At 41.6% G+C, this 27,772-nt stretch overlaps 1 protein-coding gene across 3 annotated transcripts; it reads right to left on the minus strand.

Moving 5' to 3' along the window:
• Positions 1 to 45: 45 nt before the first annotated feature.
• Positions 46 to 26,974, minus strand: kansl1a (KAT8 regulatory NSL complex subunit 1a). 3 transcript variants are annotated; one of them, XM_030077811.1, is made up of 15 exons: positions 26,892 to 26,974; positions 19,119 to 20,586; positions 11,213 to 11,354; positions 10,837 to 10,920; positions 8,937 to 9,046; positions 8,393 to 8,534; positions 6,693 to 6,858; positions 5,937 to 6,092; positions 5,020 to 5,229; positions 4,644 to 4,798; positions 3,154 to 3,275; positions 2,870 to 2,927; positions 2,354 to 2,466; positions 2,000 to 2,252; positions 46 to 1,679 (listed from the first exon to the last, which is right to left on the minus strand). In XM_030077811.1, the coding sequence occupies exons 2-15, from the start codon at positions 20,516 to 20,518 to the stop codon at positions 1,473 to 1,475; spliced, it is 3,318 nt and encodes a 1,105-aa protein (XP_029933671.1). In that variant the 5' UTR covers positions 20,519 to 20,586; positions 26,892 to 26,974; the 3' UTR covers positions 46 to 1,472. The 3 variants fall into 3 exon arrangements, with proteins under 3 accessions (XP_029933671.1, XP_029933670.1, XP_029933672.1); XM_030077810.1 differs by lacking the exon at positions 26,892 to 26,974 and adding an exon at positions 23,522 to 23,995; XM_030077812.1 differs by lacking the exon at positions 26,892 to 26,974 and adding an exon at positions 23,857 to 23,989.
• Between the last annotated feature and the right edge of the window lie 798 nt (positions 26,975 to 27,772).

Here is a 27,772-nt window from a genome sequence, read left to right on the forward strand (position 1 = left end):
ACAAAATGCTTTACACTGAATGAACTGAGGCCAAAAACGATGATGCCAAGTTAAACATAAACGTTTTAATGGTACTATTTACAAAAAACAATTCTGCTTTTGATTAGGTTAACTGCTGCAACAATCGAACAGGTACATTGACATCTTGCTTAACTACAAAAGAAAAAACAGTGATTGAATGACTGTGGCGTAAAAACACAGGTGTAAAATTATACAACCATAGATTTTGCATAGCAATTAGTTACTTAAGGGGGCAATAGTGTGGTTATGACATTGTGGGGTGGCATAAAACAAAATTCATCTTGCAACAGAGTAATCTCCAGATCGGATCAATGTGAGTGGTGAAAATATTCTCAACGTCAGAAAATATTCCCTTAAATTGTAAAACCTGAGCTTGGGGTGGCTTCTAGCTAAATAAGAGCTGCTACATTTGAAATGTTTGCAAGAGAACACTTCTTATTCTTGTCAAGTTGAACCAGTAAAACGGAAGGGGAGGCTGAATTGAGTTATTTTGTTGTTTTGCCACAGTTTGATTTTTCTAACTTAATACACCAATGACAGTGTGTGAAGGGGAAAAGGGAGTGAAATTAGCTGACACTAGGGTCATCCCCATTACCAGTATTTTATTATTTTTTTTTTTTTGTAAGTGGAAATCTTGCTGTGTGCTGTTGTGGTAAGACTAGCATTCGCATGTTTTCAGCATGCAGCATTGCTTTCTGTTGGGCAAGTGCTCAAGACACCCCAGCCCCCTGTCCCATCACCCGCAAAACTGGGAGACACTGTGGGGCGGGACAGGAGCTGGACACTCCAATGAGGTTTTAAAGGAATGATTTACCATTCAAACACAAAGAATGTGTTATGTTGGAACAGACAAAACAAACACAAATAAAAAGTGTCAGGAATGAAACAAACAAAGAAAGCAAACCAACAAATCTGGACTTGGCAGTTGGAGAAGTGCTCTGGTGATTTCAGGCGACCTCTAGGGGGAGAGGGAGAGACCACATCTCAAATGTACCTGTTTATTTGGATGGGGATAAGAGGATATTTTTTCTCATTTTGTTATTTGTCACTCCACTAAAAATGTACATGGGAATTACAAGCAAACTAGTCAATAGAAAACACCCTTTGGCCATACTTTGAGGAGTCCGCTACATAGTGCGCTACAAGTGTACACGCGACATATGAAACACCACTAAGCCCCCATGTACATTGTTTAGCCTACTACAGAAATCATTTTTTGTAACATGTTGTTTTATACTTTTTTTAACATTTATTTTTTCCTGTGACAAAAACAAGTGTAGGGAAAGGCTTCTATCTCCATAATATTCACTAAAAACTGTGAAAAGTATTAGACTGATGTTTGAATATCAAACAACAGGAACCCTTTTAATATCTTATTTTGCTTTGAGGTTCTGCTTGTTAATGCCAGAGAAGGGCTGGGAGGGAGTGGGGGACCTCAGCCTGTCAGTCATTCATCGGTGGGTGGCGGCCTTGTGTTTGGGGCCATCATCGTCACAAGGCAAGTCCATGTCGTCCGAATCAAGCCTTCCGTAGCCCGTTGCTCGGCAACCTGAGATGCTGCGCATTCTGGGCCTGATGTGGTGGTCGCTCTCTGCCTCAGGCTCCGGGGTCGGGTCCTCTGACAGGGGGAAGTTTCGACGTTCCCACGGCGCAACCGTCTGAAAACACCAGGAAACACACTTTACATTTCAAACAGCCTTTCAATGATCAATTTTAGCCACTTTAAGTGAGTAGTACCAGTTTACTGTATACATCTGCCATGCATTTCCTCCCATTCATGCGACAATCAATGCAATAACTCTTAAGCAGTTATTTTCCACTGTTTTTAAATAAGCAAAACATATTTTAAATACCAAACAATAAATGGAAAACAGCTGACAAGTTGAAAAATAAACAAACAAGTTTATAAACTGCACAATGAGAACAGTATCAAGCAATTAAGCTAAACTTAAATGAGCGTGAAACAACTGATACACACCCTTTCTTCGAACGTGAAGTCGGGCGTGGAGCACCTCGTGTCCTCGTTGGACAGCAGCCGATGGGAGTCCCTCGAGCAGGGTGTGTGGGGGTTGGACGTGGCGTCAGGGCTGGCTGGACTCATGGGTGAGGGCACATGGCTGTAGTCGTGGAGCAGAGGGCAGTGGCCCGGGTCTGGGGATGCAGGCTGAGGGGTGGGAGGGTTGGTCCCGCACAGCAATGGCGTGGTCCGCCCATCGACAGATTTGTATGACCTGAGGCACATGACAGGCCAGCGTTAATGGGGAGCACAAGGGCAGATAGAAACAGGCGCCGTGTTTTATCAAATCAGTCAAATCAGAGATCCAGTACTGACCTGCTGCCCCTCCTCTTGGCGGGAGCCAGGGCCATCCAGGTCCAGCGTGAACGCTCCTGGTCCTCACAGGGCTGGTGGAGCTGGATGAAGGCTGCATCTGACAGGTCCTCTACCTACACACACATACACACACACTGCAATGAATACTGACCAAAAAAAAATCATCAGCAACCAGGTCCTCCAGAGTGTCAAATTTTTAACTAGAAAGGCAACTGTAAGTACACCTGCTTCAACCTAAAGGGCTACAAAGGTGGAGCAATTTAAAAAAAAAAAAAAAAAAGGTTCATTTTGGGAAACTGCTTACAGTTTGACCACCAGGTGTCACTGTTAACTTTCTGCCATGTAACTGAGTTAAATATTACCCAACAGTTAAATAAAAACTTTTATTTCCTAAATTTGCCTGCACATATTAAAGCAGAATAATCGGAAAATAGTGGATGGAAAGACAAATCACACTGGCTCCTAAAGTAAGGTACTTGCTTACCCTTGACAAAACATACTGATCAAAACACCTACCTCCTTTTCATTCTCCTCCTCAGTTATTAGCTGGGAAAAGATGTCCACTTCTCGCCAACTATGGAGAGGTGAAAAAAGGAAAGAAAGAAAAGTGAGCACAGGAAACAACTGTTTATGAATTATCTGCAGCAATAAACTCCATTCCATGTCCATCACAGATTAGGAATTACTGAAGGGCTTCACAGAGCTTCTGTCAAAACAAGCAGCTCAGGCAAGTGCCATGGTGATCGAGCTTGATGCCCCAACCTGAGAGTGTGCATCATGGTTTCAGTATAGGTAGTTACCTTGGTGTGAGAATCTCCTTGTACTGCAGCTTCTCCACTCTGGTGGTGGCAGCCACAGACATGGGGATCACTATGTTGTTGATGTCAAAGGAGCTCTCACCCCGCCTCCTCTTGATAGGCTGCTATTGGGGACAGATAAAAACAAGCATATTGGGCCTCCATAAGTACTCTACATTAATGAACACAGAAAAAGGAATAGTAGTTACGCTAGAAACTGAGCCCAGTTTCTACACTATTGCAGAGACAGCGAGTCTCCTTCACTAATGTGTGTAAAAATGTTCTTACTTTGTGCAAAGAATAAGTGCACTTGCAAAATTACCACTGGATTCACAACACATGCAACAAGTCAATTTTGTTCTTACCCCTGTGGGTATGTTAGTGAATTAAGATTGTTCTAGACTAACTGACTGAACTGGTCACTGGCTTACTACCACACCCACATTTTTCTATATAAGGAAGGATGTTTGGGAGAGGTGTAGAAGAAGAAAAAAGACTTTATGAATCCTGTATGATACAGCCTGCATATGCACAGATTCCCATTAATGTATTCAACATTTATAACACTACAGGAACACATTACATAGAAGTGATCTAAATAAATCTCTCGTGCTGCGCCAGGTGGGCAGCATGTTACTTTCTCTGTCTATAATAAGCTATACTGAAAGCAAGTGGCCCTCCCCTGTTGCAAGCTTCATACACCACAGTGTAATCTGATGGGAGATGGAAATTACTAAGTGCCACATTACAGTATGCAAATTTTAGTACTTTCTGTACTATTGTCAGCTGAAAGTGGAGAGAAAATTTTTAATATATTAACAATTTAATTATGTGTAGATATAGTTATTGATGATAAAGTCTTAGCTATCAATTCTAAAGTACTAAATAAATAGTCTATTATTATTAGTAGTAGTAGCAGCAGTGGTGGCATTTCACATTTTTAGATGCTATAGATTTAGCCCTCATCATTTTTTTCAAGTAATTGTGCTTCTAATAGGCAGTTCTAAAGTTGTTCACCAAGTTAGAATAATTTCAGGTAAGAACATTTTGATGAATAACAGATCTTAGAAATATTCGTACAAATGGTTTAAGCACAGATTTGTGCGTAAACATGAATGTGTTATGTGTTTATGAAAGAGGCTCAGTGTGTGTGAGATGACAGCAAATCAAGCAGCTCACAGCTTTACTTGCAGTTTTAAATAGTCCCCTTCTGTCTTCAACACCAATTAACAGAAAGCTTTGGTTTAAGAAGGATGTGAACTCCCTACTATACTTGACAACCACAACAGGAAATGAAGCTATCAGTGGCTGCTAAGCATGAAGGACCTACTCGTGCAAGTAGTGCAACTGTCTAAATGTTAGCTTAGTCCATCAAAACACCCAAAATAAGTTACTTTCACTATGTCTCCACCCACTCTGCTCTATCTAGCCCCCAGTTTTTCACACTTGTGAAACCAAAACTCAGCATCAGTCTTAGTGTGGTGTCTCCTTACAGGTGTGCTTGGGACGCTCTGACTGCTGGGGGCCAGTGTTGTGGAGTTCTCTGAAGAGGTGGACAGCTGGCGTGTGAGGGGGCTGTGGAGGGACGAGTGCATGTTGGCCAGTGTTGAGCAGGGGCTGCCTGTATCCAGGAAAAGCTTAGGGGAGGCTGCAATGCAAAAGACAAAAAATTCATATAAAAGAGGAGCCATCACCTTGTGTGCATGCATAAAACTGGACTAAAGCAAACTCATCTTAAACATTACAAAATAGTGGGACGGATGCTACACAGGGTTAAGGTCAATTTTTCACCCAAAGACCGTTAAATATCATGTTGAAGGCCTGCTGCATATTTATCAGCAGGTCTTAATTGATAAAATCACGACTCACGTTCAGTCCTATCCAGTGAGTGCTCTCTTAATCTCTTGCGGCTGTAGCTCTTGTCATAGGGCCCTAACGGGGAGGAAAGGGCCTGCAGCCGCTCAGTCTTGCACACCGCCTGGCTCTCCATCCGGGCCGTGCTCAGAACAGCACTGCTGCCACTGACAGTGCTGTCCACTGTCCTGGGCTTCTCAACACGGCTCTTATAGTGACCTAGTCCTGCAACAAGAAGCACCAGTCCGGTTATCATGGGGCACAGAGTGTATTTAGGTATCTCCCTCAAATATGTCACATGAATGTGTATTCACAGGCGATGTGGTTCATAAAGCCATGGTGTTATCTCTGGTTTCAATTCCTCCCCACCTACACCAGTAGTTTGAAAACTAATATGGAATTAAGTAAAACACTACCAAACCACAGCAGTGTTGTTCAGCTACTTGTGATTTTTATCTGCAGATCTACATGTATACTTTTATGTGGAAGCAACTGCCAGTGTAATTGTCCATTTCAAACACCTGGATATCAGCTAATCCCTCAATAAATATGTTTTAGTGTTTTTAATTGCCTTAAGTTAATTTTAAGTGTTTTTAATACACTAGGGAGGAAATGTGGCCAATTTCACCACTAAAATAAAAGGTGAAAATGAAAACAATTTTAGACTTAAAGGATATTTATGAGCTGATTTTTATTAGACAAACAGTTTAACCCATGCTAACAAATTAACTACAGCATTTTAAAGCATTTTAAACCTCCAAAACTGATTCAGCGCTCCATCAACACCTTGTTTAAGACGTTTCTAATTTCAGAACATGCAGAGAATGATGATTCATTCATGATCAATTAAAAAAATTTGCATGTTTCATGTAACACCGATGAGGTCAGACTGTCTGTAGGAGCTTGTATCTGTCACAAGCACATGTACTTACTGACTGCCATGAGCGAGTTGGTGAACTTGTGCTTCTCTTTGGAGGAGGAGAGCTTGTGTTTGAGGGAGAACTTCTTCAGCGGCTTGCTCCTCTCCAGCACCTTGGTGTGCCACTGACTCTTCATCACCTGCTGCAGACGCAGGCCTATACAAACGTCTGAGGAGGACATGAACCAAGTGTAAGATTACACACTGTAAAACTCCTTAAGCAGGAGATTTCAACATAAACTAGTCACTAGTCACACAGTGATGCTGGAAAGCTGGATGCATCCAACAGATTTGCCATTTGCAATTTGACATTACAGTAAGCCGTGTCCAATACTTTGGCTTATGCTTAATGCACTGTTGTAGTGACACTGTAAATGCAGATTCGTCCCCAGTGAGCATCATTTAAGAATTTCAAGGTTTTCTTTTTAAGATAACACATCACCAAATTCAATTCCACAGAAGTTCAGAAATGCCTTTATTTTTGGGAATCATATCTTTTCTTTTCAAGTGACACATGAATGAAAAGGGAAGACAATTACAGCTAGACAGAAAACTAATAAGGACATTCTCAATGGATGTAAAAGGAGGAGAGGGCACCTACATAGGGGTCAATCTGAGGATTTTTTTTTTTAAAGATGAACCTAATCAATGAAAAATTTTCAGTGCTTTGTTTTTGGCTCAAACTGTCCAGCCACTACTTGCATATTCCTTTTCTGTATGTAAAATAGGATATAACAGTAAATTCTGAGGCAGGTTGTCTGACACTGACCATCAGGGAAGGAGAGAATAGGGTGGACACCAGGATCCAGTCTTGACAGGCGCTCCAGGGTGGGCAGCTCATACTGAGGGTCCTCCCTGGGGGTGGGCCGGCCACCACACATCACACAGCTGGGGTTGACCCTGCAGTTACACTGGATACAGCTGCTCCTCTGCGCCTGTGGGTGGACAAAAACAAGTCAGGATTACAATTATATGACATGTCAAAAAAGCATGGCAAAATTTCTCAAACACAATAACTCTGCAAAATCACGCACTGACATTTAGGCTTATTTCTTACAAAAGGAGTTCAGATCATAAACAGTCCAGCAAAGGCACAGTGGGAGTTGTGTGAAGCTGAGGTGCGCCCAAGCATTTCACCGCTGATTGCACCAAGAGCCTTTGATGCTCTTGGTGTCACAGTGACAGGGTATCTGAAGGTTTCAGATTTGGACTTTTTAAGAACTTCATTATTACATGTGGAATTGCATTACATTTTTAAAAACAAAACTTGCAAAACCAGCCTAGTCCTCAGTGAATTAAGCTAACGCACGTCCTTAAACTAAAAATGATTGGTATAAAAAAGCAAGAACCATATTTAGTAAATCAGATAACATGTAAAAACACAAAACATGTTTTGCATAATTGTACAATCAACTGTATTCTGTGTTCTTCTTAAAGTGGAATGCAGTGCTAGGAAATCTGACACTGTAGTGAAAAAGTATGTGCTCCAATAACTGCATTTCAGAGACTGTTGCAGGACTTGAATTTAAACTGACTGTTTCCAGACTTTCAGGACCTGCAGATAGCCTGAACAACAGCACCGTGGGAAAAAGGTTGATTCATCAGCCTGTGTTTCCATTTCCTCTACTAGAACTTGTGAGCTGTCACAAGGGTGACTGCTTTTTTTTCTTGTCTTTTTGCCTTTGAGGGAAGATGCCCTACTTTTTCACAACCAAGTCATCCATCTGATGTTTACTTGCATATCATGTTACAATACAGGAGACTAAAACCAAACTGCTACCTAGAATATGCTGAATGTAGACTGAGACTGACAGTCCATTGTATTGCACTGTAATGTATGGCAAGGAATATAAAGCCATAACCAAAGGACTTTCATGCTGATTTTAGTGTGACCACACCTACACACACACATCAGCATGTTATCTCAAGCCATAATCACACTGTCGGTTGAAAGGATTACATTCGTCTTAAAAGAGTTACATATTTGCATTGTAGTGTGATCCATTTGCTCCATGATATGACCTTACCAAAGTTATACACTGCTAATGTATTTAGTTTTGTATTTTTCCATTTTTATTTAACTGGTTTAATAATGAACACAAACAAAAACAAACAAACAAACAATAAATAAATAAAACAACTGAATTGTGAGGTTTTGGGATGTTGTGTGTATGGTGTATATGTTTGCCTGTGTTATGTGTATGGCTCCATCAAAATTAATGTCATCAATAGCATGCAGGTAAGTGTTTACCCCATAACTCATTAATTTCAAAGAGTGGATGTCTGTGCCACAAAGCACTATTTCAATAATCAGCAGCAGAGCTGTGCTATTGGTAAGTGCAGATTCTTTCAAAAATATGTGTAGGGCAGCCTGTCCAGTCACTTTCAAACTGTCACTGATCCCTTCTTATTGTGATTTGGAAGCTTCATAACCACCAGTCCAACATAAACACACACAGTGAAACTCACCTTGCCATTCAGGTTGGGCACAGTGTTGGGCTGAATGAGCCGCCGTCGTCGACAGCTGACTAGTGGTCGTGTGCGGGCAGCCACACACGTGCTGTCATAGACCAAGGACTGTTGGTGCTTGGTGTCTGCACTCTCTGCCATCCTGTCACAAAACCAGAGAAAGTAGGGGAAACACCAACTTTCAGACCTTAAAAATGTTGACTGTACGATCACAGAATTATGCTTCACATAACAATATTTTGTCTTTTTTAAAAGCCTCAACACAGAACATTAACTATGAATACAAGTGGTTATCACTATCTGGTCATTATTTTGGTAAGCCAATGAGCAGAATAGTTGAGTTGGAAATCAGCATCAGGTTAAGAATACAAAACAGTGAGATACTGGTAACTCAATAATCCCACTGTGAGATAAAATGGCAACACTTCTTTCATCATAAATCCTAGGCATCTTAATTGTTCAGACTACTCCAGTGAATTCTCTTTCTCAGTGCTAAGATGTTTTTTTGCCAACTGTACACTGAGGTTATCGTTATCAGCTGTACCTGTTGAGGACACCATTAACTGGCCGTCCGTTTTGGCCTTTCCAGGGGCCAGGCTCTGTGGTGGTGACGTGGGCGGTGACTGTGTGCTCCAGCCGTTCTGAACTACCATCCTGGACAGGCAGATAAGACAAGCCAGTGAGGCTACACCTAATGTCAACTGGCATAACATTGGCTGACCAACAGCACTTAGCAAACCCGAGATATTTAAGGGGGTATCCTGCATAATACAAGCTCTGAATCATGCTGGTCCAGTGGCCGTGAATTATTCAGGATACATTTGTGGAAAGGGCAGGCCTCTCCCAATGCTTAAAAAACACTTTTCTAAACCAAGAGACAGGGCTTGAAGCTCTTCCTCAACAAGGTTTGGTGCAAACATACAATCTTTGTTTAAGCTTTTACACCCACATGAACCCAATTTCAGTCTTATGTATCCTGAGCCAGTAACTGTGCCCTTGTCCAAAACTGTAACTATATTCCATAACAAGTCTGACATACAGCTATCTCATATCTGGGTTGTGCTAGCCTAGAAACTAAACTTGAAGTGAGTAGCATCAGGTCATACAAGCTCAACATTGGCCAGTAAGTTATTTTTATTTAACCATTTATCAGCAGTCCCTTTAAGATAAAAAAAAAAAAAATCTGTTTCAACAGAAGCCTCCTTCAGAAAGCAGCATCATAAAAAGGCGAACAAATTGTGAAAACTGACAGTGTAAAAAGTGCAGTAGCCCAACTGCAAACCACCAAGACCACCAAGCCTGCAGAAATTTTGTACCATGTAGACATAGATCGGCATAATGAGCAACTCAAACCTTTCCAGAGAAACAAGCTCTTTCACATTTTAACAATTTGGCAATGTTATAGATATTGATTGCACAGTACATGAAATCTCTTTTCTCTGGTTCATTTTGGACCAGAAGGACAGAGTACAGTATCAATTACTGTGTCTGTAGGAGAAAATTGTTTTGAGATAAAACACCAGATAAGGAATCTGAATAATCTCACTGACTAGGAGTCACCAATGAAAATGCCTCTGACCAACCAGGAAGTCTAGTCAACATGAGCTTACAAGGTATAAAGGAGTAATTCAAATAATACTTCTCAGTGCTTTATAATCAACAGCATCCAAGGCACAAAGACACTGGGAGGAGATGTGACTGTAAAACACTGTCTCAGTCAAATATGTCATTAAAGTGCCAGTGACCCTTTTGGCCACAAAGTAGTAAAAATAAATCATGTTTGATGTATAGGATTTGAAATCATGGAGACTTCAATGCAGTTGGTAACATTAAGATTATGTCTGTAAACCGCTCACACTACAAGATCATTTGGCCAGATAATCGGCTCAGGCCAGCCTTGAATCAGGAACGCCCCCCGATTGTTGGGAGTACCAAATTCAACACAAATTCTGCTTGATTATCCTCTAGGGTGGGAGAGCTTCATTCAACTTAATTGAAGTTCCTGAATGTGTGGCCTGATATAAAAGTGTTCATCAAATAATAATCAGAAGCCCTTACAAAAGTCAACCATTTACATCTCTTTGCCATTTCATGGTGGCAAGAGGTGGATTATTTTGATATTCTTTTGAAATTACCTACTTAAAATAACTGCAAAGACCTCCAAATTTCAATCACTGCATCCCTCTGCATTCTACAAGGTTAGGTTTTAACAGAAAATAGTGAATGATCAATAACACAAACTGACCAGTCCCTGGGCACAGAGATGCTTTGAGAGGTATCAGGAACATTTCAAACCATTTGAGTCTGATTTCAGTAGTCTGCTTGGAGGCTTTAAATGCACCAACACTGCAAATCTGTTTGAGATTTTAAGCACTGAGAAGTTGAGAATATGTCCAAAGCTGTGCAAAACAACACACCTCTCAGTTAACCTTTTCTCTACTTACCTGAGTATTTGCAGGCTCTGCCTTCAATTCTGTCCCACCAGCAGGCAGCACACTAGGCGCAACACCTCCCAACTCTACTGAGCCCTGTGGAGTTGACATGTGAGTGTTATACATTCACCCCAAATAGAGTTCTGCTTAGTATCAGTAACATGACATAGCAAGCCAACAGCTCTCATATCATACAGACTAAAATGCACAGGTCTCTATTCTCGTGGCCACTGATAAAAACAGTTGAGTGATTGTTGACATGGCTGCACAAAAACAAACAGAACTGAGGCATATGCAGTGCTGAGTTACATCCCAGCAGTGAATAGACACAGACAAAAGGATCCACACAAAAACATAAGTGACATGGTGCAGGGTGAGAGCCACTGACCTTGCTGGCGCGGATCTGTCTATAGATGTCAGTCTGTTGTCGGATGCGGTACTCCAAGTCCGAGATGTGGGCCTGGAGCCAGTTCCAGTGGCTGATTATGGCAGCTCTTTCCACCGTGTAGCGGCTCTCTGCCCGCTTCCATCTGGGGAGAACATAGGGTGTTAAGTGTTTTAAGGTCAACAAAGCCTCAATGAACATCAACAACAAAAAAAATCTTTTAATGCGCAGAACTTCTTTTCCCCTTACAGATTCACACAAATTCAATAACATCTGACTACTTCAAGGAAGGTCTTAATTTGTCATTACTGCAAATGTAGAATCGAACATCACATTAGATGCAACAAAAAAAAAAAAAAAAAGAAAAGAAAAGAAAAAGAAACTTCCACACAAAGTATGTCACACTTTTACCACTCAGTCAAAATGATCATTTAGTTCATAATATTATCCAGTAAGCCTAGAGGCATTTCCCCTGCCAGACTGCAGAGGTCAGTGAATCAGCATTACACAAAGCTGCCAGCAATGGCAATTTCAGGCACTCTGAAAAAAACATTCCAATCTCAAAAAGAAACAGAATAAGGCATGCATCATGTGCAGAAAAAAATGTATAAAAACAGGGATTTTCAATGCACTGATTTCTTGCATAGCAAACAATGAATGCCCAGTGAGAGCAGAGCACTCCATTTTACCAGTATGACACACAGAATGGGCATTTCAAAGGCAGAGAAGAGAGGAAAATGTCTGCTCTTGAACTGTGGAGCAACAACCACAGAGGGCGCTGTTTCATCAAAATATGGGCTGCAGTGACCGTGGCGGAACAATGAAAATAATGACTCAGATGCCAGACAAAGATAGACCTTGCACTCCTTCGTGCTTTCTCCTTCCCCACCCACCACCCCCCCTCTCTGTTTTCAATTTCCAGAGCTCCACCATGATGGAGGAAGTGAAAAGGGGCTGCTGGTGAGACAGGCAGAAAAGGAGATTGGAGAGGGAGAAAGCAGGGTGTAACAGAAGGACAATGAGGACTGGAGGGCTCTGCCAGCCTGGAGAACAGCAGACAGGCTTTAAAAACAATCTATAGGCCACAGGGCACCAGAGGGGGTGGGGAGGAGGAGCACAGCAGGCACTGACTACTCCAATAATCCAAGTAGGAATACTGTCTTACTGTGTGTCTGTAAAGAGGAGAGGTTATTGTGTCTTCTGTCACAGGCAAGTCAATAAAGATCCATTAGTGATTTGAAAAATGATGGATCCTAGTTTCAGCCACATCTACTCCAAGTTAGTAATCACTACCATTTTGCCATCAGTGGCTAGTTCAAGGTAACACAACATAAAGGACATTGCTACAACTGTACTGTAGCCCACTAACACTACCTAATTCTACAATACAGAGTCAAGCATACACGGCAGCATCTATCTGGGTGGTGAATGTTCACAAACACTGCAACACTTGTGAACACGCCCCTGGCTGATCCACCAGATCAATGCACTGGCAACTCATTTGCATCTGTGTATGCCTATAGGGACTCCTCTCAAAACAACAACGGTGGCGCAGAGCGTGTCGCACATTCGATTGCACCAATCGCTCAGAGACGGTGTCCCACGTTCTCAAAGCAGAAGGTGGAGAATTGATCCACGAGGGGAGGAGCAGGCTGGCTGTAACATCTGGGAAATGGTCTCAAGGTGAGTCATACCCCTTATGACAAGAAGGGATGGCCGCGCACTGTGAGGATCCCTAAACCACTGAGGCATGAGCAGACATCTCAGGGTTGGCCTACAAACAAATCCCAGCAATGTTGCCCACAAAGGTCACAGACGAGAGACGCTGATTTTAATGCTTGGTAGAACAAAAACAAGCAATGTTCTCAATCCCTTGTCGAGTAGCCTCGAAGCCCACCTTAAGACTTCCAGTTAACCACATGAGATTTTTGGGGTTTGTTTCTACTTCCACCGGCCCTGCAAAATGTTATCTCCCCATGCACAGAATGAAGGCAAAAAACAAGACGTCGGTGAAACAGAGAGCTCTTGAAGAGATTTGTACAATTACTGGGGCCATTAACAAGTTGCTCTTTCCTGTTCAAAGTCAGACAGGCAACTCCACAGACCAATGAGAGGGCAGTGGGTGGGTCTTATCAGCTCTCCCCCCTTTGTCCAAAATGATTGAGGGCCTTCTTCCAGGCTTTCTAATTTGTGTGGAGGAACAGGCCTGGGAACAAGGCTAAGGAAGGAGGAAAAACTTCAACTTTGCTTGTGATTGAGAGGCTAAAATACAAACACACAGGCTGTTAGGAGTTCAATGACCTTAATCGTGAGAGTAAAGTAAGGAGGACAAGTAGGAGGGGTCAATAACAGCACTGGGAAAATCCCCCTCCTGATACTAGGAGTCCATCCCCCTCTCTACCAAGCACGCACGCACGCACACACACACACACACACACACACACACACACACACACACACACACACACACCCCTTCTCACTCCTACACACAAAGCACCAGCAGCAATCACTACAGCCACCGTTTTCTGGCTGTCAGCAAATTCTCCATTGTGGTGCTTCTCTGGACGCAGCACATATGTTGAGCAGCACTAGGCACTCCTATACCATAGCGACTCTTCTAAAACCAACAACACTGCTCCAAAAACGGCCCAGCACTCCTCCAAAAGCTAACAAGCCCCTGGGCTGATGGCAGACCAGCAGGCCAATCAACCAACATACACCTGATATTCCTTTTCTAGTGGAAATTTACCTGGGATAAAAGGGTGCAAAAGTCATGTTCATCCTTCTCTGCCATAAGTAGCTAAACAGAACAAATCATCAAATAAATTGTGCAACTTCAGCTTCAGGTGATGATGTCAAGAACACCATCAGGACCTGACAGATTAGTGCCTGAAATACAAATATTTAAATGGTTTTATGAGGCAAGAGAAAACAAATAAATGCATGAATGATCTCTGTATATGCTACCAAGGAGAGTACAAATATTCATAACATGCTAATAGCAAAGAACATGCAAACCAAATCTAACTAGTAGTATATTTTTGAATTTGCCTCCTTTTTAAATCAACATCCTGTATAGAATAAACCAGAAAACTTTAAAAACATCCAAGGCACACCGTTCCGTTGAAGCCTTTATTATTACATGTATGTACTGGTATGTTTTACCATCAATATAAACAGATATTCAGCAATCATTTTAGAACTCAGTGTAAATGGCTAAAATGTCTAATCTGTCCACACAGAAAATCTGATTAAAACGTCTGCATTCTGCATTAGCTGAAAACTAATCATTTATATGATTCTGTCATCATATAGAATATAAACCTGTGAAAAGTGAGCTCCAAAAACAAAGGCTGTCTAGTCTAAGAAGGAGCAGGCTCGTGAACAAAGAAAAGACAAAACAAGACCTGCAGACATTTCACATTTACACACCCAAATAAAACAAAATAAAGTCACCTTGTAATTACACTTCACAAACCACTCAGGCATCAGTGATGCTCAGCAGCAAGAACAAGGGAAATCAAAGCAGCAGCTGTCATTTTAATTTCTTTTGTTCTTCAGAGTCAAGGGTTTTCAAAGCATGTTGAGAGAGGGCTGAAAATTAGCCAAAGCATGGGAACAATTTATGAGCCCGACAATGGCCTGATTTTTCAGGTTCAGTCTGACATGCCATGAAGGCTGACTGGTGTTTCACAAGACAGCTAGGTGAGCTCATCTTTTTGTGGAATTGCAGGAAGAAACTGCATGGGAAACAGGATTGAGTGAGGCAGGCAGAGAGGGTGTGGGGTAGGAAAACTAGAGAGGGTCAAATTCAGCCAGAGAGCTGCAGCAATCATTACATAAAAGAGGGGGGTTATGTAACGCCTGTGGGTTCATGTTGAGGAACTGGGGCCGAGCTAAACACATCCAGATGTGTCAAACAGGACAGAAAACTATACAGACGCACACATACATACATACATACACACACAGAGGAAGGGGAAGAGAGAGAAAAAACAGCGCTAGGCTGCTCAGACTGCAGAGTAATGCTGAGCCATAAGCATGAAAGGCACGCTGTAGTCTCAGCCAACCCAGTCACCCTAATTCATACAGCAGCAGCAGGAGGAGGATGGGCGTTTTTACAGTCTCCTTAGATGAAGACCAGACAGGCAACATTCACTTTCAACCTCCAGCCCTGAATGCCATCCTGAGCTCTAGATGAAAGCTGCAAACCTGGGAACATTTTGGTGGTGATCAGATAACATCACCATTTTAGACTTTGAAGTCCTATCTATGAGCCATTATGTAAGATCTGTGATTTTCTGATGAGCATTATTGTTGCCTCAGAAACAAGAAACGTGCCCACTCATTTCTCAGCAGAGAATGAGCCGTGCTCCATTGGACATGTCTAAGTAACAGACCTGCTCTTTAATGCTTTCAACAAATCCCTAATTCTAATGCATACAATGCATATCCAAATTAGAGACATTTTCTGTCCAGCATAAAGATTTAACACTGCCAGGGACATAAACATTCAAAGAAGTCATTTCAGCAGCTAGCACCACCCACACCCTGGTAGAGGCCATTACAGACGTCACATTCACAGGCAGACACCCTGGCTAGAGCAGAGTGGCCCTGCAGCATAAGCACGGCAACAGATGTTGGCTTGTCACCAATCCTCTAGGATACGGGAAACCACGTCTACAGTATAGGCTGGGGTGATGGGATTAGTAGTAAGCAATGCACTGCATCCAAACAAGCAGCCCAAATAGGTGATTTCCACACAGTTACCAACTGAGCTGACTTTAAATAATTGAAGTGCTGCTGCCTGAAGAAGACATTACTTTGTCTTTAGTGTTGACTGCTGTAGTTCCATAAGCCAATAATTGGTAACTGACATAAAACGTCAGCTGTGAAGATGTGGCATTATGGTTACATACACACCCTACTTCCTGAAACAATGACTTGTTCAAAAGAAGGTCAAGCCCCTCCTCTACATTGGGTTTGGCAACTGAGAACCGGTTTTAAAGGTCTCAGAGCTGAGCAATGGATGATGATGAATAAGTATTTTTTTATTTTTATTTAATTTCTAAAATTTCCAGAGACTTTCACTGCATGTAACTATCACCTTATCAAAATCAAGAGATGGGAAGGTGCTTGTGTAAGATCACTACTACAGGAACACTCAAACATGGCTTATTCATGAACATCCCTGTGCAGCATAATGTAGCTCAAAGCTTGTATTGCAAAGGTTGAGTTGCATCATTGGTTGCATTGTGTGGCAAGTAAAGACGATATGTACTAGCTCCACACTGCTCCCTTACAAAACATGGCTGACTTAACTGACAGGTGCTCTGAACTTTGGCTTAGTGTCATTATCATAAAAAATACCACTGTTAAATACAACACAAAAGTGATTCCCAGACAATGCCTAAAATTTTCATCAGCAAGCTGAAATGTGAGTCTGCATCTAAGACTACCACACAACTACTACTAGTCAATTCAAAGCTTTATAACTCATTTTCAATTCTGCAATAAATTATTATAAACAACTTACATTCTAGTAGATTATAAACAGAGGCCAGAGCCCAAATAAATTCTGTATTATAGTTGGGGCCTGCTACATCTATGTTACATTACTGTGACCTTTTCAATGACTGAGGCAGACCTGTTGTGGTGAAAAAGTGTACTTTTTAAAAAGGTGGACAATGAAACAAAGCATGGCAGCCACATCTTTAATTATTATGGAAAAACTACATTCTCCAAAGTCCATTTAACAAAAAACATATGGGTTACTTATGTGCCAATCTATGATCTTTAGTTTTTAAAATCCTCTATTTGTCCCATCCCTTATGTGACGTGAATGTTTTTTTTAAACACATTGCTGTCTTCCTGTGCCAACATGCCTGTAATAGAGCACACCCTTTGATAGCCTGACAGCACTCACTCACTATTGATTGCAAGTTAATGAGTGTGACGCTATGTTCTACCAGTACATAAACATACTTAAACTGCCATGCAGCTATGACTTCCAAGGTTCTCCTCTTTCCAAATCATGCTAGGTAGGTATGTCATTCATGTTCACTGGAAAGGAGAAATTTACAGAGTCTGAGTATGTCATCAATGACAAGGTTTGGTCAAGGGCTCACATTCTTCACTACACCAAGCCCTTATATGAGTAACCAATCTGCCTTACTGCAATATTCACCTTCATTATTTGGAAAATTAGCTATGCATTTTAACCTTGTGTGAAAGCCTTTACAGGTATCATAATTAATTACCGTGTTTGGCCATAATCCATTTGCTTAAAAGGCCATTGAACAGAATAGGGATATTTGTTTTAAGCCATACTTCTAACTATACTGGTTTTAAAAATAGAAAGAAAGTCTTACAATATTAAAAGATATCATGACAAATTTACAAGAAAAAAGAAAAGATAAAGATATCATAAACTTATAAGATAATAGGAAATGTAATGATTATAAGAGCTGGTTTTGAAAATAAGAAGTGAACCAATAAACAAAATAGGAATTGGTCAAATCCAAATAATTCCTGACAATACATCTACAAAAACTACTTATGGTATGAATTACAATCTCCTTGAAATGATTTGCTTAGTCTGTTGTATCAAAACAACTGTGCTTCACTCTTTCCTTTGCCCTTAAATGGAACAAGTCTGAATTATGAAGACATCACATTACAATGCTAACACTACAGTCTTTACAGAACAAAGCCAAATTCTCTGCTTTTTGGTCATGCATGCGACAGACTCAGCTCTATTTAGTTATGAAGATATTTAGGTCAAAGGTCCAAAGTCAACACAGGATAGGGCAATAAAAATCAGTGTTCTTAGCTGCTTTGTTAATAATCCACCCAGTCTTAAACAGGTCACTAAGTCCATTAATGCTGCTGACCCACCTGACTGTATATTTTTACTTTCCAACACCTTAATGACACAGAGTGGAGTAGTCAGATGTGAACTTCCCATGGAATACATTTGCAAGCCCCCGCTGAGGTAAACCCAACATCACAACAGGCAGCCAGGGCAGCACGTAAAAAAAAAAAAAAAAAAAAAAAACCCACAGACACACACAAAACCCACACCTTTGCATTACCTTCCGACACCAACCCCCACCCCCCACTCAACATTTCTTCCTAGTTTCAGTTGAAATCAAAACATTCACTTGCTCTGTGGGTGCTCACTTGTTCGCTCTACAGATAAACAGAACGTTCAGTTTCTGCCTTGGCCCTCACAGGAGGAATCACTGTGTGAGGAGAGAGCTTTTAACTTTGAGTCCATTCGAGCCTGTGTTTTCTCCACAGGGTGGTACCACCCACACAACTGCACATGCTCTCTGGGTGAATGGTAACTCTGCCCCTCCCTGGAGTTTGACCCTACCACTACTGAAGCAGACCAGGCAGTTATAATTGTCATTAGCACCTGCTAGGCCTAAGAAGCAGATTGCAGAGACTGGAACGGGGACTTTTACATGACAGCTGGAGACTCTTAGTACCATGAAGATTACAGAATGTAATCGTTGGCCACCAACAAAGTGCCATCAACATCTTGTATCTACAATGACCTAGACTTCATATCTTCATCAGTTGGGCATCATATCACAGTAAAGAAAAAAAAAAAAGGACAAACTTCTTGTTTGACACAGGACATTTTACCTCTCATGTAGCTCTTTAATAGCAAAAAGGCATGTGGTAAGTATCAGAGAGAACAGTATGGCCAAATATTAACAATAAATACAGCACTGGAAGGTACACCAGTGACTACTTTCTCATAAAATTGCCATTTTTGACATCTGCTGAAGGTTTTGACAGGTGATAAGAGAGGAGCCACTGCAAAACAATGTATTATAACCAGCAAAGCTTTAATCAAATGAAATTTTACGTCTCTGTAAGTGAAAGCACTGGAACTTACATTTTGACGTGTCGCTGCTCAATGTCCACTCTGGCCAGCTCTTCCTCCTCCAGGTCAGAGTCCCCCCCAGAGCTACTTTCTGTCACATCCGAGTCAAAGGCGCTCTCTGCTGAATGTAGGTTGGCCGTTCCACTAAGGTACAGCCTCTCCAGCTCTGAGGGCATGGAGCCGCTTTTCAGGAAGCGACCCAGGCTGTCTCTGCTGCCAGAGGAGTGTCGTCCAGTCCTCCATGTGGCCGTGGGGGTTGCTGTCTCAGGTTTGCGGCTGCCGGCCACCAGTCGGCTGAGTGCTGTGTCCAAGAAGCCACCTAGCTGCTGCTGAATGTGGCGCTCCACCTGCTTGGCCTGTACCACCTGAAGGCGCTTGCGCAGGCGCCGTAGACGGTTTTCAATCTCACCTTGGCGGCTGCTGTTGAGAAGGGTACGTTCCCTCACATGGGCATCAAGGCTGTCCAAGGAAGAGAAGAGAGGGGGAGGCTGTGGTGTGGGTGAGCAAGCTGGGGAGCCTTGCTGGCTACTACCCGGTCTCTCCCTGTCAGAGCCCTGTGGCTGAATGCTAAGTGTGTGTGAATCAGCCTCCTCCAAGATCGCTTGTTCACTCGGGTTAGGGTTGTCGTGGGCAAAGGGGGAAGGTGCAGCAGACTGGACCACTGGCGGTTCAAGGTTGTTTCCATCTGTTTGAGAAACCCCTGAGGAATGCTTTTGTTTAAGGGTTCCTTTCACCGAGACGTGCCCTGATAAGGTGCCCGTCAAGGTCTCAGGGTCCAAGGGCAGGTTCTGGGACTGTGAATCGGTGGTGGCGGAGGGCTTGTCACCATTCACTGCCACAACACAGCCAGAGCTGGACATGGTAGCCAGCTTCTTGGCCAGGCCGTTGACAGGTGCCATGGGCTGGCCTCCGCCGTTGGTGCTGCCACTCATGAGGCTTTTGAGCTGGCCACCAGAGAGTTCTATTGCCTGCCTCTTCCTTAGCAGGAAGTCTCCTCCACCGTTGAGCAGGGAGCTGGGCAGGATTCTGTGGCTTTTCAACACAGACTGTTTGATGAGGACTCCTTGCAGCTTGATTGACTCCTTAGTTGAGGGGACAGGTGTCACATCAGAGCATAGGTAGGAAGCCACCAGTGGCTGGAGCTTGCCCAGGGCCGAGGCCTGGGCCGTGGGGTCAGCTTGTGGCTGCTGTTGCTGCGGCTGCTGCTCCTGGTCACCACAGAAGTCAAGGGGGCACTCTTCGGAAGCGGCCTTACGCTTAGCGGGGCCGCTGCTATGGATGAGGATGTTGCTGGCGTTACCGTTGTTCTCTGCACTGCCCGGTGAGAGACTGGAGGACGGGGCAGCCAGTTTGAAGCGGATGTGGTGAGCTTCGGCTGGGGCGTCGGTGAGAGCGGGCGCCATCGCAGCCATGCAGTGCAGAGGGACGGGCACCGCGGCCTGCTCCACACCACCCGCTTACTGCCCCGCCAGAGGACAGCCTGGAGAACACAAAATAAAAACAAACATACCAAATAAAGAAATAAAGAGGGAGGGGAGACAAGAAACCAAGTCAATAAAGGTAGTCCACTCAACAGCTCAAGCATAAGAAAGGTTACCAGTTTAGGTCCTGATCCTGGCAAGTGTGTCAAAGTGTAAGGTAATTTCCAATTCAACTCATCAACAACACTCCAAATAAAGTGATGGGCCATTAAAACACAATATCAAGAGACAAACCCAGAGAACAATGTTTGTTTTAAGAATGCAATTTAATAATAAAACAAGCAGCTTCCTGCAACACAACTACTAAGAACAAAAATATGTCAGGAATGACGGTCAATAATAGCCCAGACAAATTTTTGAAGAAATAATGTGTATAAAAATACAACAGTGACATCTCAATTAAAGATCATAGGGCTTTTAGTAGAGTTTAAAAAATTCTAACTCATCCTCACTTTTATGAACCAGTAAAAATATTAACTCATCTTTTCCCCTGACAAAAGATTGGGTCTACAGTGGAAAATGAGAAAACCAACAGGCATGCAGTCTGTCCTCATATAAGTTAAAACATACAACTGGAATCCTTGTCCTGCAGGTTATTTAAGCCTCTACAGTCAGTGGAAAATTACAAAACACCAATTTGGAAACAACCCAGAAACAAGGAAAATGCTCTATTTCCGCTGCTGAAGCTTAACATGAGCTTCAACATATAGAGTGAAGCACAAAGCTAAAGTTAATATCTACAACTAATCTAGTTCAAAACCTAATCTAATGAACTGGTGACTCACTGACATTTTGTTGACCTGCTGGCTGCTACTGTCGCTAAAAATGATCCTGCAAGGGCACCAGGAAAAACATTGCAGGAGAACAGCAGGTATATCTGTGATGATCAAATTCACTGTGCCTCACTAACGACACATCTGACTCTCACAAAATTCCAGCAGGAAATAAAATTCTGATTCAATTCTGAGCACAATAAGGTCTGCATGATGGTCTATAGGGGACCTCTTCCAAAACTATATTGTTAAATTTGAAGAAATTAATAAGATGCAGTGACCTTGGGGACTGGGGTGTGAAAAGTATAGACAGGATAACAGCAGACAGCGTAGCTAAATCCCAGGCCAATACATAATTCCCACTACATCCAGCTTGTGTGAACAAGCCTTCCTTGTCATTTACTCACAAGGCTCCTCCTCAGTGAATAAGCTCTTGAATTCAATACAAGCAGAAGATAGGAGAAACAGGCAAAGCCAATTCAAATTATTCAAACCCTACTGCCCTACATGTGCCCTGGTAAGTCAGTGTGCAGCAGGGTGCCACACAGGGTGTGTAAGTAGGTGGATTTAGGCCTCAGTATTAGTCCAAAGCACATGATGTCACCCTGCCTAGCTTCCTCTGTCAATTTCATATGTATATAAGAAAGCTTACTACAATTTCCAATATCATTTAGCCAGCAGGGATGATTCACACAACATATAACATATAAATAAGAATAACAACGATATGATTCACGGGAAACAACTCTTTAAAGGGTTAACATGTTACTCAAAATAATGATTGCATGTCCAATCATATCAACCTGAGGGACCTTACTTCCAAATAATGCAAGAGATAAAAGCGGGCTGCTTCTCCCCGTATCGTCTGTCAGGCCAGATGAATGGGGGGCTCAGTATTTCACCGCAGTTTCTAGTCAGCGCGCACTACGCCATGTTGGTATTTCCGAAGGAGATTATGCAATGCAATTCATCCACCTAAAACCGCCCATTCCGCTCCGACAAATACACCGAACTTGTACACATCCGACACGGCGATTATTAAATGAATAACGTTACTAAACACGTTATCTATTGGTTGCTTACAATGTTACACATATTGTGTTAAAAGAACATTTTCTCTATTAACTGGTTGGCTTCAGGTGCAGCAAAAAATGTCCACATCTAACGTTAGCCAACCACGGACACCAAAATGTCCCCATGATGTTTACAATAATATTTGTACAATTATGGGGAGACTGGCGCCTCTGTCCCTGTCTTCCAGTTGAGTGGCTACGACTGCAACATTTCATGCTCATGCATTCTCAATAGCTTTCGCGGAAAATCTTACAAGATTGATCGTGGGTTAACATTATCGAGCCCTGTCAGTAAACACGGACAATCGACCATTATATCAACGAAATCAACACTACCGAAAGATCAAAGATGAGTATCAAGCTAAACCATGTCACCCAATACACTGCGTGCAAATTAATGCGCTTCGTTTCTGGCTAATGTTAGCTCAGGAAAGCTGCTGATGCAAGAAATACAGCCTGCTAGCAAGCTAGCATGCAGGACTAATAAGCCAGTTGCAGGGTAACGCTACCTACCTACTACCCACAACACATTCTGTATGATTTAGTAGCAAACATTACATAATTATTATGGTGGGTTTTTGGCATCGCGAAAGCGAACTTGTAGCCATCCCCCGACCTCGTTAGCCAAGTAAACATTTTACTCTCTGGCTGCGTTATGCTCACTTCAGCTACGGTTAATAAATGTTACGTTACATTAATAACGTTAAAAGCGAAACGATTTGCCAATGGTTAAGACTCAAACACCCCATGTATTAAGTTAACATTTAAATTATGAATCGGAAACTTGGCGTACATTCGTATTAGGTAAAATAAAACGGCACAATGGTTATGGTTCACAACTTATTTTAATCAACGCGTTAAGACCAATTGCAGAGTGCAGATATGGTAGACGTTGCAATTGGATAGAGAAAAATGACTCAGGCGGTCAGATGGTGTAAAGCTATGTGCACAATTCTTTGTCTTGGTTCACTACATTAGTTGGTTGGATATCAAACAGTACGTAATGCAGATATGTCAAAAGCTGAGAAGTTGGGAGTAGACCTTGCCAGTCTTGCTAGCTCGCTAACAAAGAAAAAGGAGGAACCTACCACGTGACGAGGTTGCACTATCCGAGGGAATTTCGGCAACAATCCCCCGCAGTTTTGGTGGAAAAAAAACAAGAGTGTTCTCACAAAAAAACACGGTTCGGTTCGATTACTCTGCCATTGATCAATCCAAAAAATGCCACCGGATTAGCAAAAGGCCCAGTTTACAGAGCCGCTCGGGTTCGTTCCGGATTCAGGCAATGGGCGAATCAACGAACTACACCTTGCTCGCCAGCTAGCTCGCCTCGCCGCTACAGCGAATATAAGGCAAGGCCAGGAAACTGCCCTTTCTATCCCAAATTACTTCAAATGTAGGTAATTTCACAACAATCCTTTACCAAAAAGTGCTATTCCCAGTAAGTGAAAGGTAATCCAGAAGCCAGTTTGTCGCGAGCCTTTTTCTCTCGTTTTAGGGAGAGACGCTTAGAAAATGGCGGCTAGCTCCTCTCCCTCGGATTTGAGTCTGACAAACATAGAAGTGCTGTGTGTGTGTGTGTGTGTGTGTGTGTGTGTGTGTGTGTGTGTGTGTGGTGTGTGTGTGTGTGTGTGTGTGTGTGTGTGTGCGTGCGTGTGTGTGTTGCTTGCTGGTAGGCGGGAGACATTTCTCATTCTCACCACTAGAGTAAAGGGCAGATAAGAAACGACATAAAAAAGCTCAAAAGACGATACCACAGGAGGGCATTGTCTTCCAAAAGATAGCGCAATGTCAGTTCTGCACTTCTTAGGTCTAGGCAAAGTCATGAAGCTAGTGAATAAACTGGAAGTACTGCCACTATTAGTTAAGACTCTTTAACTGTGCATAGATGATATTTTGATCCATTTTGTTTTTTATGTTTTAAACACCACCTGTACACTGATATACCACAGGGGAGCTGCCCACAAAATAACCTGTAATAAATACATCCCTCTGGGGAGATTAATTTCTTCTAAAAAATAATAACTACAAGAAATGGATGCCTCACATGCTCCCTATTTCTGTTTCTAATAGGCATTGCAGGAACCAGTCCCCTTGGGAAACGAAACGAGAGCTGAGCAGAGGGTGCCTTCTTTTCCATGGCACTGTTCACAGGAGCTAGATCGCCCACCATTACAGCAACATTATGGAGGTACGACCAGTGGCCACTTGAAGGAGCTCTTCCACAAATGATTGTTCACCAGTCTACTGTTAGATAAATATACTACCCCAAGAAAAAACAAAAACAAAAAACAATTATGTAAGCAGAGGGAGAGGAAACAACAAATCCCACCAAACTTGTGTAACGCAAAAGCTAATGAAAAATCATTAATCACTGACTGCTGCGTTTTTTTTGTTTGTTTGTTTTTGTTTTGTTTTTTTGTTTGTTTGTTTTGTTTGGTTGGTTGTTTTTTTTTTTTGTTTTTGGTTGTTTGTTTTTTTAGCCCTATGCATTGAATAATGACAAAAAAGCAGAGGCACTACTAATGACATTAGGCCTGGAAACACACCTGTAGGTGCTCTTACACTGTCATTTTGTTTTTGTGGCTTGCATGTATTGGTGGATAAAAGAAATAAATCTTAATAATTTTGCAAAATTTTACAGCTCAAAATGTAAAGTTTGAATTTTAAGTAAGCATGCAGACTTTAGATTTTAAAAATATTAATTTACATGAGTGTAAATGATATGTTATATTTTGTAAGTTTAATCCACATATTTATACATAATGCACATACTTTTTTAAAACAATTTTCTAAGGTACATATTTTAATATTATTTATTTTTCTGTTTCTTATAATTGAATTGTTCTCTTGAGAATTTGAGCAACCCAATTTCCCCTCTGGGCTCAATAAAGTATTTCTGATTTTGATTACATGTGACACTGACATATTACTGTTGTTCTCACTGACACACCTGAATTTTTGCAACTTTTTATTGGTTAAATCACTGTGTACAGTGGTTTACTATTTCTCAGCACTTTTCACAAGATCAAAAATGTATTGTTCAGTGTAATTAAAGTGTGAGGCTTGTCAGTATTTCTGACAACCTCAGCCATCAAAGTCAGCATTTCAACTGCTTCCAACCTTCCAGGAAATAATTTTCCAACATTATGATCAAAGTTACATATTTAGTTCGTCAACACTGTGACCTGCACAGCTGACAATGTAAAAAAAAAAAAAAAAAAAAAAAAAAATATATATATATATATATATATATATATATATATATATATATATATATATATATATATATATATATATATATATATATATATGAGTGAGTGAGTGAGAGAGTGAGAGAGAGAGAGAGATAGAGAGAGAGAGAGAGATTTTAAGTGGTGGTATGTGGACTTATAGATCTCAAACATTTTCTATGGTGCACAGTAAGAGTGCTTGTGTAACACTCTGCTCTTTAGTTTTCTTAATGATTTAAAAAGATATATTCCTGAGCTAGTTGGGTCTGTGCCTCTAGAGGTATGAGCAAAGATATAAGTCTTCACAAACAAAATGAAACAGTTAATACTGATTAATCAGCTGGGTTGGCTAAGTTTGTAATATGTGGTTTTTAAAAACTGATTTCTAAGCAAGTACAAAGAGAGAATGGCACTTTTGAATACTGGAGCCTCAGTCTGTAGAATTAATTAAACATGTCTACATTAAACTATAGAAAACCTTTTTATCTAGTTTGAGTTTTTTAAAATTTGGACACATCTCTGCTGATCAGCAATCACTGCTGTGCTGTTTTGCATGGCACGCTCAGAGATCACTGCACAACCTAAATGCTGATATTTTTTATTATCTTGGATTCACTATTCTTTAGTTTTGAAGAACAGGTTAGCATCTCTCCAACAATACTGTGCCACCCCTCAAGTCCTTTAATCACTTCCTGTTCACCAGATAAATATTATAGGGAAAGAGATAACACTGGAACAGCGTATAGGTTGAATAGTTATTGTGCTATCATTTGGAAAAAGAATAGCACATTTGACAGCTATTTAAGAAACGATCATGGACTATTACTTAAAGACAGAGTATTATACAATTATAATATGCCCTCAAACCCTCTTATCACCTAATGCATGGAAGATATATCAATGTAAATCTAAGTGGTAATGCACATGATTGCTTACTAGTTTAATTTCTTCCAGGGCTTAGATGACCTCAGGTGACCAGAGTGAGAGGCAGATGATCAGTGAAGTGAATGAGTGAGTCAGTGAATCTATCTGGCTTTTTTTTTTTTTTTTTTAAATCTAGATAAAATCTACATAAAAGTCTTGTAAGGCAAACAACAGGTGTCAGGAATCAATCTGTCAACGTGTTATTAATAGCTACAACTAGTCAGCTGCATTTATGTCAGTCCACTGTGTCGTGATGTAATAGAAACGTTAAAAAACGTAATAACAATACTGTATTGATTACCTTTATCTCCATTATTGAGAGACTCCATGCAAAAATCCAAGAGGCCATTATCCAAATCACCACACGTGGAAGCAAGCTGCCACCTGAAAGTAAAAAAAAAAAAAAAAAAAATGATAAAGAGACAGATATTAGTTGCATCGTATTTATATATATATATATATGAATAAAACCAGGTACGGCAGATAAAGTTGCACACTGACTGCTGGCCGTGATGTGGGTCTCAGGGGTTTCTACGTCCAGCTGGGGAGCTAACATTAGCTAACTTAGCTAACTACACTAACGTTTATCACAGCGAATTTATTAAAGAGAAAAAAGTTTTAGGCGTTATACAGTGTTAACACAGAGGTCATGAAACTGTAAGTAAGTTGTATAAGGGGCTTGTAATTTGCCTACCATGTCAGTGGAGTTTTGCCATTGATATTTGTGATTGAATTAAGAGTAGTTTCTCCAAAAGCGAGCTGGGTAGCTAGCTAGCCCAGCGAAAGGTAGAGCAACGTCGTTAGCTAGCGCCGATGGGCTGTCCAATAACAGTCAAGTTAGCTAGCAGGCTAGGCTAACGCTTGCTAGCTTGTTTGCTTCCCAATCCCATAGTGACTTCCCGATGACTGCCGTTTTTAGCACGTTTCGCAGAAAACTGCACGACAAAATCAAACATACTCAAAGAAAACGTCAGAGGATTCAACCGAGTGAGTTGTTTCCCCTGACACCGTGAGCGCTGAATTATTTTGGGGAAATTATAAGACAAAATCTTACTTACCTGCTTGTCCTGTTACTAACCCTTGATGACTTGATAACAACCCTCCTCCAGCTTTGCCATTGGTCAGTACTTTGAATTAACGCTTCCCATTGGCCGTCGCAGCTGTCAATCTCGGCAAATACCC

The sequence above is a fragment of the Myripristis murdjan genome, chromosome 19 (genome assembly GCF_902150065.1).
Source record: "Myripristis murdjan chromosome 19, fMyrMur1.1, whole genome shotgun sequence".
NCBI classification, from domain to species: Eukaryota; Metazoa; Chordata; class Actinopteri; order Holocentriformes; family Holocentridae; genus Myripristis; species Myripristis murdjan.

Coding starts and splice junctions, on each gene's coding strand:
- kansl1a (XM_030077811.1), bottom strand. CDS start 20,518: ATGGCTGCGATGGCGCCCGCTCTCACCGACGCCCCAGCCGAAGCTCAC. Junction 9,047..10,836: donor CAGAGCCTGCAAATACTCAG/GTAAGTAGAGAA, acceptor CTGCCTGTCCAG/GATGGTAGTTCAGAACGGCT. Junction 2,253..2,353: donor GCCAAGAGGAGGGGCAGCAG/GTCAGTACTGGA, acceptor CATGTGCCTCAG/GTCATACAAATCTGTCGATG.